A 17,382-nucleotide genomic window follows, 5' to 3' on the forward strand; every position below is an offset into this window, starting at 1 on the left:
GGTGAACACAATGAACACACAGTGAACAGAGTGAACACAATGAACACACAGTGAACACACGGTGAACACAATAAACACACAGTGAACACACGGTGAACACAAAATGAACACACGGTGAACACAATAAACACACAGTGAACACACGGTGAACACAATGAACACACAGTGAACCTAATTAACAGATAGACAGACAAGCCAACAGACTGACAGAACTGACCAGTAGACAGACAGACAGACAAGCGAACAGACTGACAGACAGACAAGCGAACACACAGACAGACAGACAAGCGAACAGACTGACAGAACTGACCAGTAGACAGACAGGTCTCCACACTCGTTGATCATCTCATCCAGGTAGTCGACCATCTTGGTGTGGAACACTACGGTGTTCATGTGCTTGCCTAGGTCCTGGTGGTCTCGAAGTACCAGCCCTGCCTTGCTCACACTGGTATAGGCCTGTCACCATCATCATTATCATCGTCAGCATCATCATCATCGTCATCATCATCGTCATTGTCAGCAGCATCATCATCGTCATCATCATCGTCGTCGTCATCATCATCATCGTCAGCATCATCATAATCAGCAGCAGCATTGTCATCATCATCGTCGTCGTCGTCGTCATCACCTTCATCAGCACCATGATCATGAACCCCCCCACCACCCAAACCCACCACCCCACCCCCACCCCACCCCCCTCCACCCCCCCACCACCCAAACCCACCACCCCACCCCCACCCCACCCCCTCCACCCCCAAACCCACCACCCCACCCCCACCCCACCCCCTCCACCCCCCCACCACCCAAACCCACCACCCCACCCCCACCCCACCCCCTCCACCCCCCCACCACCCAAACCCACCACCCCACCCCCACCCCACCCCCTCCACCCCCCAAACCCACCACCCCACCCCCACCCCACCCCCTCCACCCCCAAACCCACCACCCCACCCCCACCCCACCCCCTCCACCCCCCCACCACCCAAACCCACCACCCCACCCCCACCCCACCCCCTCCACCCCCCCACCTACCTGCAGGCGGAACCAGTCGAGGCGGAATCCTCGGAAGTCAAACAACTCGTTGTCCTCCACTGCAACAACCACAGTCAGCCAACATCACACTTTTGTGTGTATGTGTGTGTACATGTGTTTTTGGTAGTGCTGAAAGGGGTCTAGGAAGCCTGTATGCTTCTATCTATATATATATACGACTTGAGTCTGTCTGTGTGTCTGTCTGTGTGTCTGTTCGCGATGCGCGGCCAAGGTTCTCGATGGATCTGTTTCAAATTTGGTGGCCATATTCAGGTATACCCGGGACACAACCTGGTCGATGAGATATTTCAACACATGCTCTCAGCGCGCAGCGCTGAAGCGATTTTTTTTTTTGGATCCACTACCAGTAACTCTTCCTTATCTTCTCCAGTGTTTTCAGCGTTCATCTCCCTTCTTTCGTATGGCTTCGAGAAGCAGCTTCGGATATTCCCGTTCCGTTACTATTTTTAGAAGGTCACCGTAGTGTCCAGAACGCTTTCCTTGCATCCGTAAGTTGTCCTCACTGTAAAAGTGCAAAGGTCGAATCAATTAATAGCCACGCGAAAAATACACTGTCATCTATCTCTATATATTTATACAATAGATATATATATATATATATGGCTTCTGTGTGTGTGTGTGTGTGTGTGTGTGTGTGTGTGTGTGTGTGTGTGTGTGTGTGTGTGTGTGTGTGTGTGTTTGTGTGTGTGTGTGGAAAACACCTGTGGAGTTCTGTTTGTGATGTTTTGTCTGGCTGCTTTGCTGTGTCTGTATGTTGTGGCCATCCTCTGAGAAGCCATAACAGTTTTAAAAGGGCTTAGAGATAAGCTCTAAATTTCTCAATCCTGTTTGAGTGGACTTCGCCTCCAAAGGTAATTGTGGTGATTCGGCACTCGGTTACATTCGGCGGCGTCGACAAGGATGGGACTCGACATGATATGATCAGGAATGGCATTATGGCCACTGAATCATTTTCGCGCTGTTCCCATTCCACGAATCTGGGAGGGACCTAAGCTTGGCGGGTCCATGGTTCGGACTTGACGAAGCCGGCGTACGGTGCGCCACTCAAGCCGGGTATTCGGCTCTACTTCTTCCAGGCGAAGCCGGCTACCCGGCGAGGCGGGTATTCATCTAGTTCCTAATATATTTAAATTCCAGTTATACCGGTGTGAATGTTTGAATACGAATACGAATACGAATACTTTATTATCTCATACAGAGAAATTTCAGTGTGGTGCACATTAAAAGACAAAACAAATAATAAGACAACAGATAAAAATACCATACGAAGCATACTACACTCGCGCACGCATATATATGTACACTAACAGGAATAGTAACATGATTCCAAATAGGTTAATTGCCGTCAGCTTTAGCTAAAAGTTTAACGCTAAAAACTATCATTATCACAGGACTAGATATGTCATTGAACAATATTTATCACAGGACTAGTCATTCGAGGGTTATCACACTCAGCATAAGGGTGCACATAAAAAATATTCATCACAGAAATCAGTGCATATGTTCACCGGCACACATACTAGTTTTAATTAACTTAGGTATTTAAAAAGCCAATTGACTTTGGAATAAAACTGTTCTTAGTTCTGAGCGTGCGGAATCTGGGAGTGCGGAGGCGACGTCCTGAGGGCAGGACCTCAAAGTGGTGAGCGAGCACATGACTACTATCCTGGATGATGCAGCGGGCCTTTCGCACCACACGTCGTTCATACAGCACAGTCAATCCTTCCTGTCTCACCCCCACAATCTTACCACATGTGTTCACCACCCGCCCAAGCACATTCTTACTCTTCACACACAGACCTCCATACCAGCAGATGAAAGAGAAAGTGAGAATGGATTTGTTTTGTTCTTCCTCATAATATTGTGGTTTGCTTCCGCACAGGCCACAACCACAACCACACAGTGCATGGTACTCACACTGCCTTATGGACAGACTCAATGTGGGGGTGAGGGGGGGGACTCACACTGCCTTATGGACAGAGACCCACTGTGGGGGTGGGAGGGGGGGTACTCACACTGCCTTATGGACAGAGACCCAATGTGGGGAAAGGGGGGGGGTACTCACACTGCCTTATGGACTGTAAGAGACACACTGTGGGGAAAGGGGGGGGGGTACTCACACTGCCTTATGGACAGAGACCCAATGTGGGGAAAGGGGGGGGGGGTACTCACACTGCCTTATGGACAGAGACCCAATGTGGGGAAAGGGGGGGGGGTACTCACACTGCCTTATGGACAGAGACCCAATGTGGGGAAAGGGGGGGGGGGTACTCACACTGCCTTATGGACAGAGACCCAATGTGGGGAAAGGGGGGGGGGGTACTCACACTGCCTTATGGACAGAGACCCACTGTGGGGGTGGGAGGGGGGGTACTCACACTGCCTTATGGACAGAGACCCAATGTGGGGAAAGGGGGGGGGGGGGGGTACTCACACTGCCTTATGGACAAAGACCCAATGTGGGGAAAGGGGGGGGGGGGGTACTCACACTGCCTTATGGACAGTGACCCAATGTGGGGAAAGGGGGGGGGGGGGTACTCACACTGCCTTATGGACAGAGACACACTGTGGGGGTGGGAGGGGGGGTACTCACACTGCCTTATGGACAGTCACACTGTGGGGGTGGGAGGGGGGGGGGTACTCACACTGCCTTATGGACAGAGACCCAATGTGGGGAAAGGGGGGGGGGGTACTCACACTGCCTTATGGACAGAGACCCAATGTGGGGAAGGGGGGGTACTCAAAATGCCTTATGGACAGACTTAACGTGGGGAAAGGGGGGAGGGTACTCACACTGCCTTATGGACAGAGACCCAATGTGGGGAAAGGGGGGAGGGTACTCACACTGCCTTATGGACAGAGACCCAATGTGGGGAAAGGGGGGGGGGGGGGGTACTCACACTGCCTTATGGACAGAGACCCAATGTGGGGAAAGGGGGGAGGGGGTACTCACACTGCCTTATGGACAGACTTAACGTGGGGAAAGGGGGGGGGGTACTCACACTGCCTTATGGACAGAGACCCAATGTGGGGAAAGGGGGGGGGGGGTACTCACACTGCCTTATGGACAGAGACCCAATGTGGGGAAAGGGGGGGAGGGGGGTACTCACACTGCCTTATGGACAGAGACCCAATGTGGGGAAAGGGGGGGGGGGGTACTCACACTGCCTTATGGACAGAGACCCAATGTGGGGAAAGGGGGGGGGGGGGGGTACTCACACTGCCTTATGGACAGAGACCCAATGTGGGGAAAGGGGAGGGGGGGGGTACTCACACTGCCTTATGGACAGAGACCCAATGTGGGGAAAGGGGGGGGGGGGGGGTACTCACACTGCCTTATGGACAGAGACCCAATGTGGGGAAAGGGGGGGGGGGTACTCACACTGCCTTATGGACAGAGACCCAATGTAGGGAAAGGGGGGGGGGGGTACTCACACTGCCTTATGGACAGAGACCCAATGTAGGGAAAGGGGGGGGGGGTACTCACACTGCCTTATGGACAGAGACCCAATGTGGGGAAAGGGGGGGGATACTCACACTGCCTTATGGACAGAGACCCAATGTGGGGAAAGGGGGGGGGGTACTCACACTGCCTTATGGACAGAGACCCAATGTGGGGAAAGGGGGGGGGGTACTCACACTGCCTTATGGACAGAGACCCAATGTGGGGAAAGGGGGGGGGGTACTCACACTGCCTTATGGACAGAGACCCAATGCGGGGAAAGGGGGGGGGTACTCACACTGCCTTATGGACAGAGACCCAATGTGGGGAAAGGGGGGGGGGGTACTCACACTGCCTTATGGACAGAGACCCAATGTGGGGAAAGGGGGGGGGGTACTCACACTGCCTTATGGACAGAGACCCAATGTGGGGGGAGGGGGGGGGGGGTACTCACACTGCCTTATGGACAGATACCCAATGCGGGGAAAGGGGGGGGGGGTACTCACACTGCCTTATGGACAGAGACACACTGTGGGGGGAGGGGGGGGGGGTACTCACACTGCCTTATGGACAGAGACCCAATGTGGGGAAAGGGGGGGGGGGTACTCACACTGCCTTATGGACAGAGACCCAATGTGGGGAAAGGGGGGGGGGGTACTCACACTGCCTTATGGACAGAGACCCAATGTAGGGAAAGGGGGGGGGGGGTACTCACACTGCCTTATGGACAGAGACCCAATGTAGGGAAAGGGGGGGGGGGGTACTCACACTGCCTTATGGACAGAGACCCAATGTGGGGAAAGGGGGGGGGGATACTCACACTGCCTTATGGACAGAGACCCAATGTGGGGAAAGGGGGGGGGGTACTCACACTGCCTTATGGACAGAGACCCAATGTGGGGAAAGGGGGGGGGGTACTCACACTGCCTTATGGACAGAGACCCAATGTGGGGAAAGGGGGGGGGGGGGTACTCACACTGCCTTATGGACAGAGACCCAATGCGGGGAAAGGGGGGGGGTACTCACACTGCCTTATGGACAGAGACCCAATGTGGGGAAAGGGGGGGGGTACTCACACTGCCTTATGGACAGAGACCCAATGTGGGGAAAGGGGGGGGGGGGTACTCACACTGCCTTATGGACAGAGACCCAATGTGGGGGTGAGGGGGGGGGGTACTCACACTGCCTTATGGACAGATACCCAATGCGGGGAAAGGGGGGGGGGGTACTCACACTGCCTTATGGACAGAGACACACTGTGGGGGGGAGGGGGGGGGGGGGTACTCACACTGCCTTATGGACAGAGACCCAATGTGGGGGTGATACTCACACTGCCTTTTGGACAGATACCCAATGTGGGGGTGAGGGGGGGGGGGGGTACTCACACTGCCTTATGGACAGAGACCCAATGTGGGGAAAGGGGGGGGGGGGGGTACTCACACTGCCTTATGGACAGAGACCCAATGTAGGGAAAGGGGGGGGGGGTACTCACACTGCCTTATGGACAGAGACCCAATGTGGGGAAAGGGGGGGGGGGTACTCACACTGCCTTATGGACAGAGACACACTGTGGGGGTGGGAGGGGGGGTACTCACACTGCCTTATGGACAGTCACACTATGGGGGTGGGGGGGGGGGGGGGTACTCACACTGCCTTATGGACAGAGACCCAATGTGGGGAAAGGGGGGGGGGGTACTCACACTGCCTTATGGACAGAGACCCAATGTGGGGAAGGGGGGGGTACTCAAAATGCCTTATGGACAGACTTAACGTGGGGAAAGGGGGGAGGGTACTCACACTGCCTTATGGACAGAGACCCAATGTGGGGAAAGGGGGGGGGGGTACTCACACTGCCTTATGGACAGAGACCCAATGCGGGGAAAGGGGGGGGGGTACTCACACTGCCTTATGGACAGAGACCCAATGTGGGGAAAGGGGGGGGGGGTACTCACACTGCCTTATGGACAGAGACCCAATGTGGGGAAAGGGAGGGGTACTCACACTGCCTTATGGACAGAGACCCAATGTGGGGAAAGGGGGGGGGGGTACTCACACTGCCTTATGGACAGAGACCCAATGTGGGGGTGAGGGGGGGGGGTACTCACACTGCCTTATGGACAGATACCCAATGCGGGGAAAGGGGGGGGGGGTACTCACACTGCCTTATGGACAGAGACACACTGTGGGGGGGAGGGGGGGGGGGGTACTCACACTGCCTTATGGACAGAGACCCAATGTGGGGGTGAGGGGGGGGGGGTACTCACACTGCCTTATGGACAGATACCCAATGTGGGGGTGAGGGGGGGGGTACTCACACTGCCTTATGGACAGAGACCCAATGTGGGGAAAGGGGGGGGGGGTACTCACACTGCCTTATGGACAGAGACCCAATGTGGGGGTGAGGGGGGGGGGGGTACTCACACTGCCTTATGGACAGAGACCCAATGTGGGGGTGAGGGGGGGGGGGGTACTCACACTGCCTTATGGACAGATACCCAATGTGGGGGTGAGGGGGGGGGGGGTACTCACACTGCCTTATGGACAGAGACCCAATGTGGGGAAAGGGGGGGGGGGGTACTCACACTGCCTTATGGACAGAGACCCAATGCGGGGAAAGGGGGGGGGGGTACTCACACTGCCTTATGGACAGAGACCCAATGTGGGGAAAGGGGGGGGGGGGTACTCACACTGCCTTATGGACAGAGACCCAATGTGGGGAAAGGGGGGGGGGGGTACTCACACTGCCTTATGGACAGAGACCCAATGTGGGGAAAGGGGGGGGGGGGTACTCACACTGCCTTATGGACAGAGACCCAATGTGGGGAAAGGGGGGGGGGTACTCACACTGCCTTATGGACAGAGACCCAATGTGGGGAAAGGGGGGGGGTACTCACACTGCCTTATGGACAGAGACCCAATGTAGGGAAAGGGGGGGGGGGTACTCACACTGCCTTATGGACAGAGACCCAATGTGGGGAAAGGGGGGGGGTACTCACACTGCCTTATGGACAGAGACCCAATGTGGGGAAAGGGGGGGGGGGGTACTCACACTGCCTTATGGACAGAGACCCAATGTGGGGAAAGGGGGGGGGGGGGTACTCACACTGCCTTATGGACAGAGACCCAATGTGGGGGTGAGGGGGGGGGGGGGTACTCACACTGCCTTATGGACAGAGACCCAATGTGGGGGTGAGGGGGGGGGGGGTACTCACACTGCCTTATGGACAGAGACCCAATGTGGGGAAAGGGGGGGGGGGTACTCACACTGCCTTATGGACAGAGACCCAATGTGGGGGTGAGGGGGGGGGGGGGGGTACTCACACTGCCTTATGGACAGAGACCCAATGTGGGGAAAGGGGGGGGGGGGTACTCACACTGCCTTATGGACAGAGACCCAATGCGGGGAAAGGGGGGGGGGTACTCACACTGCCTTATGGACAGAGACCCAATGTGGGGAAAGGGGGGGGGGGGTACTCACACTGCCTTATGGACAGAGACCCAATGTGGGGAAAGGGGGGGGGGGTACTCACACTGCCTTATGGACAGAGACCCAATGTGGGGAAAGGAGGGGGGGGTACTCACACTGCCTTATGGACAGAGACCCAATGTGGGGAAAGGGGGGGGGGGGGGGTACTCACACTGCCTTATGGACAGAGACCCAATGTGGGGAAAGGGGGGGGGGGGTACTCACACTGCCTTATGGACAGAGACCCAATGTGGGGAAAGGGGGGGGGGTACTCACACTGCCTTATGGACAGAGACCCAATGTGGGGAAAGGGGGGGGGGGGTACTCACACTGCCTTATGGACAGAGACCCAATGTGGGGAAAGGGGGGGGGGGGTACTCACACTGCCTTATGGACAGAGACCCAATGTGGGGAAAGGGGGGAGGGGTACTCACACTGCCTTATGGACAGAGACCCAATGTGGGGAAAGGGGGGGGGGGGGGGTACTCACACTGCCTTATGGACAGAGACCCAATGTGGGGAAAGGGGGGGGGGTACTCACACTGCCTTATGGACAGAGACCCAATGTGGGGGTGAGGGGGGGGGGGTACTCACACTGCCTTATGGACAGAGACCCAATGTGGGGAAAGGGGGGGGGGGTACTCACACTGCCTTATGGACAGAGACACACTGTGGGGGGGAGGGGGGGGGGGGGGGTACTCACACTGCCTTATGGACAGAGACCCAATGTAGGGAAAGGGGGGGGGGGGGTACTCACACTGCCTTATGGACAGAGACCCAATGTAGGGAAAGGGGGGGGGGGGGGGTACTCACACTGCCTTATGGACAGAGACCCAATGTAGGGAAAGGGGGGGGGGGGGTACTCACACTGCCTTATGGACAGAGACCCAATGTGGGGAAAGGGGGGGGGGGGTACTCACACTGCCTTATGGACAGAGACCCAATGTGGGGAAAGGGGGGGGGTACTCACACTGCCTTATGGACAGAGACCCAATGTGGGGAAAGGGGGGGGGGGGTACTCACACTGCCTTATGGACAGAGACACACTGTGGGGGGGAGGGGGGGGGGGTACTCACACTGCCTTATGGACAGAGACCCAATGTGGGGAAAGGGGGGGGGGGGTACTCACACTGCCTTATGGACAGAGACCCAATGTGGGGAAAGGGGGGGGGTACTCACACTGCCTTATGGACAGAGACCCAATGTAGGGAAAGGGGGGGGGGGGTACTCACACTGCCTTATGGACAGAGACCCAATGTAGGGAAAGGGGGGGGGGGTACTCACACTGCCTTATGGACAGAGACCCAATGTGGGGAAAGGGGGGGGGGTACTCACACTGCCTTATGGACAGAGACCCAATGTGGGGAAAGGGGGGGGGTACTCACACTGCCTTATGGACAGAGACCCAATGTGGGGAAAGGGGGGGGGGGGTACTCACACTGCCTTATGGACAGAGACCCAATGTGGGGAAAGGGGGGGGGGGGTACTCACACTGCCTTATGGACAGAGACCCAATGCGGGGAAAGGGGGGGGGGGTACTCACACTGCCTTATGGACAGAGACCCAATGTGGGGAAAGGGGGGGGGTACTCACACTGCCTTATGGACAGAGACCCAATGTGGGGAAAGGGGGGGGGGGGTACTCACACTGCCTTATGGACAGAGACCCAATGTGGGGGTGAGGGGGGGGGGGGTACTCACACTGCCTTATGGACAGAGACCCAATGCGGGGAAAGGGGGGGGGGGGGTACTCACACTGCCTTATGGACAGAGACACACTGTGGGGGGGGGGGGGGGGGGGGGTACTCACACTGCCTTATGGACAGAGACCCAATGTGGGGGTGAGGGGGGGGGGGGGTACTCACACTGCCTTATGGACAGAGACCCAATGTGGGGGTGAGGGGGGGGGGGTACTCACACTGCCTTATGGACAGAGACCCAATGTGGGGGTGAGGGGGGGGGGGGTACTCACACTGCCTTATGGACAGAGACCCAATGTGGGGAAAGGGGGGGGGGGTACTCACACTGCCTTATGGACAGAGACCCAATGTAGGGAAAGGGGGGGGGGGGTACTCACACTGCCTTATGGACAGAGACCCAATGTGGGGAAAGGGGGGGGGGGTACTCACACTGCCTTATGGACAGAGACACACTGTGGGGGTGGGAGGGGGGGTACTCACACTGCCTTATGGACAGACACACTGTGGGGGTGGGAGGGGGGGGGGGTACTCACACTGCCTTATGGACAGAGACCCAATGTGGGGAAAGGGGGGGGGGTACTCACACTGCCTTATGGACAGAGACCCAATGTGGGGAAGGGGGGGGGTACTCACACTGCCTTATGGACAGACCCAATGTGGGGAAAGGGGGGGGGGTACTCACACTGCCTTATGGACAGAGACCCAATGTGGGGAAAGGGGGGGGGGGGTACTCACACTGCCTTATGGACAGAGACCCAATGTGGGGAAAGGGGGGGGGGTACTCACACTGCCTTATGGACAGAGACCCAATGTGGGGAAAGGGGGGGGGGTACTCACACTGCCTTATGGACAGAGACCCAATGTGGGGAAAGGGGAGGGGTACTCACACTGCCTTATGGACAGAGACCCAATGTGGGGAAAGGGGGGGGGGTACTCACACTGCCTTATGGACAGAGACCCAATGTGGGGGTGAGGGGGGGGGTACTCACACTGCCTTATGGACAGAGACCCAATGCGGGGAAAGGGGGGGGGGGGTACTCACACTGCCTTATGGACAGAGACACACTGTGGGGGGGAGGGGGGGGGGTACTCACACTGCCTTATGGACAGAGACCCAATGTGGGGGTGAGGGGGGGGGGGGGGGGTACTCACACTGCCTTATGGACAGAGACCCAATGTGGGGGTGAGGGGGGGGGGTACTCACACTGCCTTATGGACAGAGACCCAATGTGGGGAAAGGGGGGGGGGGTACTCACACTGCCTTATGGACAGAGACCCAATGTGGGGGTGAGGGGGGGGGGTACTCACACTGCCTTATGGACAGAGACCCAATGTGGGGGTGAGGGGGGGGGGTACTCACACTGCCTTATGGACAGAGACCCAATGTGGGGGTGAGGGGGGGGGGGGTACTCACACTGCCTTATGGACAGAGACCAAATGTGGGGAAAGGGGGGGGGGGGTACTCACACTGCCTTATGGACAGAGACCCAATGCGGGGAAAGGGGGGGGGGGTACTCACACTGCCTTATGGACAGAGACCCAATGTGGGGAAAGGGGGGGGGGGGGGTACTCACACTGCCTTATGGACAGAGACCCAATGTGGGGAAAGGGGGGGGGGGGTACTCACACTGCCTTATGGACAGAGACCCAATGTGGGGAAAGGGGGGGGGGTACTCACACTGCCTTATGGACAGAGACCCAATGTGGGGAAAGGGGGGGGGGGGTACTCACACTGCCTTATGGACAGAGACCCAATGTGGGGAAAGGGGGGGGGTACTCACACTGCCTTATGGACAGAGACCCAATGTAGGGAAAGGGGGGGGGGGTACTCACACTGCCTTATGGACAGAGACCCAATGTGGGGAAAGGGGGGGGGGTACTCACACTGCCTTATGGACAGAGACCCAATGTGGGGAAAGGGGGGGGGGGGTACTCACACTGCCTTATGGACAGAGACCCAATGTGGGGAAAGGGGGGGGGGGGTACTCACACTGCCTTATGGACAGAGACCCAATGTGGGGGTGAGGGGGGGGGGGGGGGTACTCACACTGCCTTATGGACAGAGACCCAATGTGGGGGTGAGGGGGGGGGGGGTACTCACACTGCCTTATGGACAGAGACCCAATGTGGGGAAAGGGGGGGGGGTACTCACACTGCCTTATGGACAGAGACCCAATGTGGGGGTGAGGGGGGGGGGGGGTACTCACACTGCCTTATGGACAGAGACCCAATGTGGGGAAAGGGGGGGGGGGGTACTCACACTGCCTTATGGACAGAGACCCAATGCGGGGAAAGGGGGGGGGGGTACTCACACTGCCTTATGGACAGAGACCCAATGTGGGGAAAGGGGGGGGGGGTACTCACACTGCCTTATGGACAGAGACCCAATGTGGGGAAAGGGGGGGGGGGGGGGTACTCACACTGCCTTATGGACAGAGACCCAATGTGGGGAAAGGAGGGGGGGGGTACTCACACTGCCTTATGGACAGAGACCCAATGTGGGGAAAGGGGGGGGGGGTACTCACACTGCCTTATGGACAGAGACCCAATGTGGGGAAAGGGGGGGGGGGTACTCACACTGCCTTATGGACAGAGACCCAATGTGGGGAAAGGGGGGGGGGGTACTCACACTGCCTTATGGACAGAGACCCAATGTGGGGAAAGGGGGGGGGGGGGTACTCACACTGCCTTATGGACAGAGACCCAATGTGGGGAAAGGGGGGGGGGGTACTCACACTGCCTTATGGACAGAGACCCAATGTGGGGAAAGGGGGGAGGGGTACTCACACTGCCTTATGGACAGAGACACACTGTGGAGGTGGGGGGGGGGGGGGTACTCACACTGCCTTATGGACAGAGACCCAATGTGGGGAAAGGGGGGGGGGTACTCACACTGCCTTATGGACAGAGACCCAATGTGGGGAAAGGGGGGGGGGGTACTCACACTGCCTTATGGACAGAGACCCAATGTGGGGAAAGGGGGGGGGTACTCACACTGCCTTATGGACAGAGACCCAATGTGGGGGTGAGGGGGGGGGGGTACTCACACTGCCTTATGGACAGATACCCAATGCGGGGAAAGGGGGGGGGGGTACTCACACTGCCTTATGGACAGAGACACACTGTGGGGGGGAGGGGGGGGGGGGGGGGTACTCACACTGCCTTATGGACAGAGACCCAATGTAGGGAAAGGGGGGGGGGGGGTACTCACACTGCCTTATGGACAGAGACCCAATGTAGGGAAAGGGGGGGGGGGGGGGTACTCACACTGCCTTATGGACAGAGACCCAATGTAGGGAAAGGGGGGGGGGGGGGGTACTCACACTGCCTTATGGACAGAGACCCAATGTGGGGAAAGGGGGGGGGGGTACTCACACTGCCTTATGGACAGAGACCCAATGTGGGGAAAGGGAGGGGTACTCACACTGCCTTATGGACAGAGACCCAATGTGGGGAAAGGGGGGGGGTACTCACACTGCCTTATGGACAGAGACCCAATGTGGGGGTGAGGGGGGGGGTACTCACACTGCCTTATGGACAGATACCCAATGCGGGGAAAGGGGGGGGGGGGGTACTCACACTGCCTTATGGACAGAGACACACTGTGGGGGGAGGGGGGGGGGTACTCACACTGCCTTATGGACAGAGACCCAATGTGGGGGTGAGGGGGGGGGGGGGGGGTACTCACACTGCCTTATGGACAGATACCCAATGTGGGGGTGAGGGGGGGGGGGTACTCACACTGCCTTATGGACAGAGACCCAATGTGGGGAAAGGGGGGGGGGTACTCACACTGCCTTATGGACAGAGACCCAATGTGGGGGTGAGGGGGGGGGGTACTCACACTGCCTTATGGACAGAGACCCAATGTGGGGGTGAGGGGGGGGGGTACTCACACTGCCTTATGGACAGATACCCAATGTGGGGGTGAGGGGGGGGGGGTACTCACACTGCCTTATGGACAGAGACCAAATGTGGGGAAAGGGGGGGGGGGTACTCACACTGCCTTATGGACAGAGACCCAATGCGGGGAAAGGGGGGGGGTACTCACACTGCCTTATGGACAGAGACCGAATGTGGGGAAAGGGGGGGGGGGGGTACTCACACTGCCTTATGGACAGAGACCCAATGTGGGGAAAGGGGGGGGGGGTACTCACACTGCCTTATGGACAGAGACCCAATGTGGGGAAAGGGGGGGGGGGTACTCACACTGCCTTATGGACAGAGACCCAATGTGGGGAAAGGGGGGGGGGGGTACTCACACTGCCTTATGGACAGAGACCCAATGTGGGGAAAGGGGGGGGGTACTCACACTGCCTTATGGACAGAGACCCAATGTAGGGAAAGGGGGGGGGGGTACTCACACTGCCTTATGGACAGAGACCCAATGTGGGGAAAGGGGGGGGGGTACTCACACTGCCTTATGGACAGAGACCCAATGTGGGGAAAGGGGGGGGGGGGGTACTCACACTGCCTTATGGACAGAGACCCAATGTGGGGAAAGGGGGGGGGGGGGTACTCACACTGCCTTATGGACAGAGACCCAATGTGGGGGTGAGGGGGGGGGGGGGGGTACTCACACTGCCTTATGGACAGAGACCCAATGTGGGGGTGAGGGGGGGGGGGGGTACTCACACTGCCTTATGGACAGAGACCCAATGTGGGGAAAGGGGGGGGGTACTCACACTGCCTTATGGACAGAGACCCAATGTGGGGGTGAGGGGGGGGGGGGGTACTCACACTGCCTTATGGACAGAGACCCAATGTGGGGAAAGGGGGGGGGGGTACTCACACTGCCTTATGGACAGAGACCCAATGTGGGGAAAGGGGGGGGGGTACTCACACTGCCTTATGGACAGAGACCCAATGTGGGGAAAGGGGGGGGGGGTACTCACACTGCCTTATGGACAGAGACCCAATGTGGGGAAAGGGGGGGGGGGGGGTACTCACACTGCCTTATGGACAGAGACCCAATGTGGGGAAAGGGGGGGGGGTACTCACACTGCCTTATGGACAGAGACCCAATGTGGGGAAAGGGGGGGGGGGGTACTCACACTGCCTTATGGACAGAGACCCAATGTGGGGAAAGGGGGGGGGGGTACTCACACTGCCTTATGGACAGAGACCCAATGTGGGGAAAGGGGGGGGGGGGTACTCACACTGCCTTATGGACAGAGACCCAATGTGGGGAAAGGGGGGGGGGGGGTACTCACACTGCCTTATGGACAGAGACCCAATGTGGGGAAAGGGGGGGGGGGTACTCACACTGCCTTATGGACAGAGACCCAATGTGGGGAAAGGGGGGGGGGGTACTCACACTGCCTTATGGACAGAGACCCAATGTGGAGGTGGGGGGGGGGGGGGGGTACTCACACTGCCTTATGGACAGAGACCCAATGTGGGGAAAGGGGGGGGGTACTCACACTGCCTTATGGACAGAGACCCAATGTGGGGAAAGGGGGGGGGGGTACTCACACTGCCTTATGGACAGAGACCCAATGTGGGGAAAGGGGGGGGGGTACTCACACTGCCTTATGGACAGAGACCCAATGTAGGGAAAGGGGGGGGGGGTACTCACACTGCCTTATGGACAGAGACCCAATGTGGGGAAAGGGGGGGGGGGTACTCACACTGCCTTATGGACAGAGACCCAATGTAGGGAAAGGGGGGGGGGGGTACTCACACTGCCTTATGGACAGAGACCACAATGTGGGGAAAGGGGGGGGGTACTCACACTGCCTTATGGACAGAGACCCAATGTGGGGAAAGGGGGGGGGGTACTCACACTGCCTTATGGACAGAGACCCAATGTGGGGAAAGGGGGGGGGGGTACTCACACTGCCTTATGGACAGAGACCCAATGTGGGGAAAGGGGGGGGGGGGGTACTCACACTGCCTTATGGACAGAGACCCAATGTAGGGAAAGGGGGGGGGGGGGTACTCACACTGCCTTATGGACAGAGACCCAATGTGGGGAAAGGGGGGGGGGGGTACTCACACTGCCTTATGGACAGAGACCCAATGTGGGGAAAGGGGGGGGGGTACTCACACTGCCTTATGGACAGAGACCCAATGTGGGGAAAGGGGGGGGGGGGTACTCACACTGCCTTATGGACAGAGACCCAATGTGGGGAAAGGGGGGGGGGGGGTACTCACACTGCCTTATGGACAGAGACCCAATGTGGGGAAAGGGGGGGGGGGGTACTCACACTGCCTTATGGACAGAGACCCAATGTGGGGAAAGGGGGGGGGGGTACTCACACTGCCTTATGGACAGAGACCCAATGTGGGGAAAGGGGGGGGGGGGGGGTACTCACACTGCCTTATGGACAGAGACCCAATGTGGGGAAAGGGGGGGGGGGTACTCACACTGCCTTATGGACAGAGACCCAATGTGGGGAAAGGGGGGGGGGGGTACTCACACTGCCTTATGGACAGAGACCCAATGTGGGAAGGGGGGGGGGGGGGTACTCACACTGCCTTATGGACAGAGACCCAATGTGGGGGAAAGGGGGGGGGGTACTCACACTGCCTTATGGACAGAGACCCAATGTGGGGGAAAGGGGGGGGGGTACTCACACTGCCTTATGGACAGAGACCCAATGTGGGGGAAGGGGGGGGGGGTACTCACACTGCCTTATGGACAGAGACCCAATGTGGGGAAAGGGGGGGGGGGGGTACTCACACTGCCTTATGGACAGAGACCCAATGTGGGGAAAGGGGGGGGGGGGGTACTCACACTGCCTTATGGACAGAGACCCAATGTGGGGAAAGGGGGGGGGGTACTCACACTGCCTTATGGACAGAGACCCAATGTGGGGGAAGGGGGGGGGGGGTACTCACACTGCCTTATGGACAGAGACCCAATGTGGGGAAAGGGGGGGGGGTACTCACACTGCCTTATGGACAGAGACCCAATGTGGGGAAAGGGGGGGGGGGGGTACTCACACTGCCTTATGGACAGAGACCCAATGTGGGGAAAGGGGGGGGGGTACTCACACTGCCTTATGGACAGAGACCCAATGTGGGGAAAGGGGGGGGGGGGGTACTCACACTGCCTTATGGACAGAGACCCAATGTAGGGAAAGGGGGGGGGGGTACTCACACTGCCTTATGGACAGAGACCCAATGTGGGGAAAGGGGGGGGGGGTACTCACACTGCCTTATGGACAGAGACCCAATGTGGGGAAAGGGGGGGGGGGTACTCACACTGCCTTATGGACAGAGACCCAATGTGGGGAAAGGGGGGGGGGGGTACTCACACTGCCTTATGGACAGAGACCCAATGTGGGGAAAGGGGGGGGGGTACTCACACTGCCTTATGGACAGAGACCCAATGTGGGGAAAGGGGGGGGGGTACTCACACTGCCTTATGGACAGAGACCCAATGTGGGGAAAGGGGGGGGGGGGTACTCACACTGCCTTATGGACAGAGACCCAATGTGGGGAAAGGGGGGGGGGGTACTCACACTGCCTTATGGACAGAGACCCAATGTGGGGAAAGGGGGGGGGGGGGTACTCACACTGCCTTATGGACAGAGACCCAATGTGGGGAAAGGGGGGGGGGTACTCACACTGCCTTATGGACAGAGACCCAATGTGGGGAAAGGGGGGGGGGGTACTCACACTGCCTTATGGACAGAGACCCAATGTGGGGAAAGGGGGGGGGTACTCACACTGCCTTATGGACAGAGACCCAATGTGGGGAAAGGGGGGGGGGGG

At 58.3% G+C, this 17,382-nt stretch overlaps 1 protein-coding gene across 5 annotated transcripts in view; it reads right to left on the reverse strand.

Annotated features, from left to right (window-relative positions):
* LOC138970411 (nck-associated protein 1-like) overlaps positions 1-17,382 on the reverse strand; it is a 147,833-nt gene that overhangs the window by 65,816 nt on the left and 64,635 nt on the right. For all 5 annotated transcript variants that reach the window (XM_070342861.1, XM_070342860.1, XM_070342859.1 and 2 more), the window contains 2 exons: positions 1,033-1,091; positions 311-456 (listed from right to left, as the gene is read on the reverse strand). In XM_070342861.1, the coding sequence (XP_070198962.1) occupies positions 311-456; positions 1,033-1,091 (205 nt within the window). The remainder of the gene's footprint in view (positions 1-310; positions 457-1,032; positions 1,092-17,382) is intronic.

Source organism: Littorina saxatilis, linkage group LG7 (genome assembly GCF_037325665.1).
Source record: "Littorina saxatilis isolate snail1 linkage group LG7, US_GU_Lsax_2.0, whole genome shotgun sequence".
Lineage (NCBI taxonomy): Eukaryota > Metazoa > Mollusca > Gastropoda > Littorinimorpha > Littorinidae > Littorina > Littorina saxatilis.